The following is a 5,479-nucleotide window of genomic DNA, read 5'->3' as shown; positions in this document are numbered from 1 at the left end:
CTCACATACAAGGTCTTAAATAATCAGGCCCCATCTGATCTTAATGACCTTGTAGTACCATATCACCCTATTAGAGCGCTTCGCTCTCGCTCTGCAGGCCTACTTGTTGTTCCTAGAGTATTTAAAAGTAGAATGGGAGGCAGAGCCTTCAGTTTTCAGGCCCCTCTTCTGTGGAACCAGCTTCCAGTTTGGATTCAGGAGACAGACACTATCTCTACTTTCAAGTTTAGGCTTCAAACTTTCCTTTTTAATAAATGCTCATGGCTCATGTGACCCTGAACCCTCCCTTAGTTATGCTACAATAGGCCTAGGCTGCTGGGGCAGTTCCTTCCTCACTCACCTGTTTTCACTCTCTATACATTACTTTTTTTTAATCATTTCTGGCTCTTCCACAGAGTCTGCGTCCTTTCTTCCTCCCCTCGTGGCAAATAGCTGCTCCTCCAGAGGCTTCTTCCTGTTAAAAGGATGCATACAATTACAAATAAAACTGAATTGTATACACCCTAACTCTAAGTTGCATCCATTGGAGTGTGAATGTGTGTGAATGTTAGATACAAACGTCTTGATGAATGCTCAATCAACCAGGTAAGGAAATCCCAAAAAGAGGACTGAAGAAGTCCCCTGGATGAGTGACGAAATGGCCTATAATTAACTAAGACTGCTGGGTCTAGAGATGGGCATGTTTGCTGCGCCATGATACATAACAGTGGTGAGTATATATGCGTTTACTCTCATGTGGTAGATACAGATATATTGGCCACATGCAGGTGTTATTTTCCATCCTTAAACTCATTCCTCTGTGTGTATTACAGTTTTTCTCGATTGGTTTGGCTCATTTCTTGAAACCGAGATGACATTCTCAAAATAACATGGACAAATCTCCAAACCACCTTGCAATTGTTCACAACAGAATGTCATTTTTCATTGGTTTTATCAAATTGCAAATGCTTTAGTACATGTCTCAAGTGACTCTGTGCTTCTTTTCAAATGATTATGTACAAGTAGCTACAGTTAGCACAATGAGCCCACATTTAGCACATTTTCCAAATAAATAGATCTTGGCGATCTAAACTGATTAGTTGATTTTTCAGTGAAATGGTTACTCACTCCAAAACATATCAGCATGGTTTCATTGTGTAAGTCATCATATGCACAATTGTCTGTTCAACTGTCAAAATTAGTCAAAGATATAATACCATGAAAGTATGTCTTGGAACATTTGATAAAGTTATGACAGTACTTGACAATCAATCAGGTGAAATTAGAACTAACGAAGGAGCAGTTTCCCACATCTCAGATGACCAATCAAACAGGTTGTTTAGATACCTGACAGGTGTTGTCTATGATTGTGACTGCTGCCAAAAGTATATAGACAGAGCTTGGCCCGGGGCCAGTTTCATTTGCAGTGTGAACATGGAAGCACCTCGCCAAGTACAACAGCAACTTCCTGCTCGAGGAAGAGGAGGAAGAAGAAGAGGAAGAGGAGGAGTGAGAATGCGTGGAGGAATAGGGGGAAGAGGCCGAGGAGCACGGAGGCACCATGATGTCCCAGATGAAATCCGGGCCACCCTTATTGACCACGTTATAAACCATCGCCTCACAATGGCAGAGGCAGGTCGCCGAGTGCAGCCTAATGTGCCTCGGTCTACAGTCTCCTCCATCATCCAAACCTTTCGCAGGGAAAACAGGTACAGAACTATGCTATTGAACTATTCAGTGTTGGTGTGTGTGTAGGCCTAGAGTACTGTAATATCATATGTGATGTTATATGATACTATAAAAATGACAAAGAAAAAAAAATGGAGAAAATACTGTGAATAGTATTCCAGTCACTGTGCAGTGCATCACACTTTTAGTACCATAAAACAGCAGTACAATTACATTGGTAACTCATTTTGTAACAAATTTACAGTGTTGACCTTTGACTTGTATGTCTAGGATTGGACGACAGCCTCAAGTGGGTGGCAGAAGAAAACTTCTAAATGAACAACAAGAACGAGAAATATGCAACATGGTCATTGCAAATAATGCCATCACACTGAGACAGATTCGTAATGCAATCCTGCTAGACAATGTAATGTTCCAAAATATAAACTCTATCAGCATCTCCACAATAGACCGGGTATTGAAGAAACATCAGATGACCATGAAACAGATTTACAGGGTACCATTTGAGAGAAACTCTGACAGAGAGCAGCGCGTCGATGGCCAGGGGATGAGGATGGTGGCCAGGAAAGAGAGGGTGACAATGGCGACCACTGAAAATATTACTGTACTATAGTTCTGAAACGTTATGTACAGTATGGTAGGCTAGAGTTATTTGTGTTTTTTTTGTTTTTTGTTTGTGTTTATGACTGTTCACATTTACAGAATCCTGTATATGTTTTCTTTTCACAGTATGTTCTCTAATGTTAACATTTCTTTGTACGAATGAAAATGTTTACAGTTTCCTTGAGTATGAGTGGTTTATTGGAGGCTGATTTTACTGTAAAATCTTTTAGTTTTATTCATAGTGGTATTCTGTTGCTAGACCTGTGCCTCAGTGACAGAACGTCTAAGCATTTTGACTTGCAGTGCTTAAACAATGCCAAAGGTATAATGCATTTTGGGGGCATTGACTATTTATATGGGAAGGATATTTAGTTTTGACACATGGATAAACTCTTTTGGGAGAGATATGAGCTTTTGCAGGGGATCCACGGTGTTGTGCTAAACCATCCAGGTTATTTTGACAAAAGCACTAAATGAATGCACATGTGCCAAGGCACTTGAGAAGGATCTGTGCTATTTTGACTGTACTGGCCTTTTATATGGGAAAGGAATATGCTTTTGAAGCATGGACGAAGAGTTTGGGGAAAGATATTTGATTTTGCTAGTGAGCTATAGTGTTGGGCAGAACTGTAAGACTGTTTGGCCAAATGACCTTATGGTTTTGAGAATGTCATCTCGGTTTCAAGAAATGAGCCAAACCAATCGGGAAAAACTGTAACTGGTCTGAGGAGATGGTGAGCTGGAAATCAATTCAGTCTCTTTGGGTTGTCACTGCAGCGTATCTTTTTCCTCCTGACAGATGATCAACGTGCTCTCCTCCTTTTTTGTGGTCCCGATCAGATTCAGAGGCTTCCTGTGGCTTCAGCACCTGGATGGTGATGTGATCCAGTTTACATCATCACTCAGACAAACAGGTCAAAGAGATTTTGTCCTCTTTAGAAGGGAAAGGCTTCATTTTGTCAGTCCAGACTGTTATAGAGTCACAATCCAGAGAAACAAGGAGCTAACCTTTTTTGAAGCCTTATAAATCACTAAATTATGTGTTGTTCCCTCTGTTTTTCAAACACATATTTATTGTGGATTCACCACAGTACTCTAAGCTAACCTCTTCATCTTGCACAAAACTGTAGAGTATTTTCATGCAACACTTGAAGAACACAACGTTGGTATAATTAGTTTGTTTTGAATGAAGTTTCACAATGTGAAAAACTATTTATCAAAACACATCATGTACAGATCCAACATGTTATTACAAACATTAGAGGTCATTTTTAAATCTGCAGTTTTTCAAGTGTCACTGAGCAGTCCCTACCTTTAAATCTAACCTCTCTTCTACCATTTATCTCCACATCTAAACATCTCTACCCCTGTTTTCTCTCCGTGGGAACTATAACAGCTGGACCTTTACCCAGCAATGACACACTGCATACGATCACTTTGTGTGTTTGCTGACATTTCTTCAGCTATTAAAAATCTAACATTTGAAATTACCTGCCACCAGTGTTGGGTAAGTTACTTTTAAAAAGTAATTAATTACTAATTACTAAGTCAATATTGTATTTAAAATACTTATCTAATTACTGTGTCAGAAAAGTAACTTAATTACTAAATAAGTAATTTAACTAATACTTCTTAAAACCCCTCTAAACCTTGAGTGGCAAACAATAGAAATTAAACTCTTTAAATAATAAATTTTTTTTTTTAAAGACGGAGACGCTGCAGTACGCAGCGGTAGCATCTCTTCCACAACTTAGCCTGCAATCATTTTTTAAGCTCACCTTCAGACGCTTTCTGTGCTGCTGAAGTAAAACCAGGTTTTGCTGCTTAGCAGGAGTTGCCACGGTGTTATCCATGGATGATGAACAAGGATCACTCAGAAGTGTTCGTCTATGCTCTCGTGTCAGGCGCTTCAGTAGATTACTCGTGCTATTAACAGCAGCCGATAGTTTTTTCTCCCCAGGACATAGCTTACATATCAGTGTAATGTTCTTGTCTGCTTGTTTCAGAAAAGTGAAGAGACGGGAATATGTCCATGTCAAAAAACAGCCACTCGCTTCAGCCGACTCCGACAGCTTCTGCTTTAGAATACGACTGTGCAGGATATGCAGGATGTTCATTTAATGTAATGTGGAAACTTAACCAACAACATTGCTTCCCAGAACAGTGACAGTGTTAAAATCAGCTAACATGACCATGGGGCGTGATGCTAAATAAAATGTAATGAAATGGCTGTTCAGTTGTAAGCTAGAAACCAGACCTTATCTACTAATATTACGCTGAACCTCACTAATGCTCTTGTGGCTGAAAGAGAGCAAGTCCTTGCAGTCAGATTCCAATTATGCTCTTCCAGGAGAGGAGGGGACTTTCGGTATGTTGCATCATCAGTAACATGTTTTAGAAACAGAGCTTTTAAAATATGTCTTGGTAAATATTTTTAAATGGTTTGGTCTTGAGCTAGTCAGACTGAAGCTTTCTAGAAAACTAGAAAATTGTTCAAGCAATCGGTATAAAATTGTAGTCTGAGCTTAATTTATGTTTAAAGCTGGTCAGAGAAACAAACAATCTCGACTCTCCTCTGAGAATCCTACATGTTTGTGCTGTAGCCATATTGACAGGACTACATTTGTGTCTGCCATAAAGAGACAGGGAGAGATGAGAGACCTCTGTAATCCGACAGTATTAAAACAACCTGCAGGGAAGAAGGCCATGATTAAATTTATTAGTCTGAGACAGACCCTACATTTTGTGAGTAACCCAATTTTAGCTGTGTCTGCTGGGGCCAGTGAAAACACTGCTCCCTGCGCTGCTTCCATCCAGCCAGCCACCATAAATCATCTCTGCTGTTTCATCTGGCGACTGAGAGCAGGGAAAAATATCATCAAACCTGACCTCCATGTCCTACATTTTATGTTTTATGTTTTCCATCGGAGGGAAACTCACTCTCTGTCTTTGTTTTCCTACACAGGGTAGCACCCTGCAATGATGAAAAGCCGGGAATAATGAACACAGACCTAAACAAGAGCATCATGTTAAATTGTCTTAGTGTTAGTGTCTTAATGTATGTCTCAATGGAACCTAAGATGCCACAGTGCTACTGCAGTTAAAGGAACTTTTAATATTACAAAAAAGAATTCCTCAAATAGATTGAAAACAAAAAAGAGGGTGAAAACCAGAGCAAAAACAAACAAAAGATGAAGATCTGATCCAA

At 39.6% G+C, this 5,479-nt stretch overlaps 1 protein-coding gene across 1 annotated transcript; it reads left to right on the top strand.

Annotated features, from left to right (window-relative positions):
* The first annotated feature begins 1,358 nt into the window (after window positions 1–1,358).
* Window positions 1,359–2,624, top strand: LOC120723367. The gene is made up of 2 exons (XM_040014781.1): window positions 1,359–1,688; window positions 1,939–2,624. Exons 1-2 carry the CDS (start codon window positions 1,414–1,416, stop codon window positions 2,279–2,281), a joined length of 618 nt encoding a protein of 205 aa, XP_039870715.1. The 5' UTR covers window positions 1,359–1,413; the 3' UTR covers window positions 2,282–2,624.
* Window positions 2,625–5,479: the final 2,855 nt, after the last annotated feature.

This window comes from Simochromis diagramma, unplaced genomic scaffold (assembly GCF_900408965.1).
Source record: "Simochromis diagramma unplaced genomic scaffold, fSimDia1.1 OVJJ01000165.1, whole genome shotgun sequence".
Lineage (NCBI taxonomy): Eukaryota > Metazoa > Chordata > Actinopteri > Cichliformes > Cichlidae > Simochromis > Simochromis diagramma.
Note: the sequence above shows the minus strand (reverse complement) of the source record. Positions and strands in the feature narration are given on the sequence as shown.

Bases quoted from the DNA above. Each gene is read 5' to 3' on its own strand.
- LOC120723367 (XM_040014781.1), top strand. From the start codon at position 1,414: ATGGAAGCACCTCGCCAAGTACAACAGCAACTTCCTGCTCGAGGAAGA. The intron at 1,689-1,938 runs GTACAGAACTAT...TTGTATGTCTAG, and splicing joins ACCTTTCGCAGGGAAAACAG to GATTGGACGACAGCCTCAAG.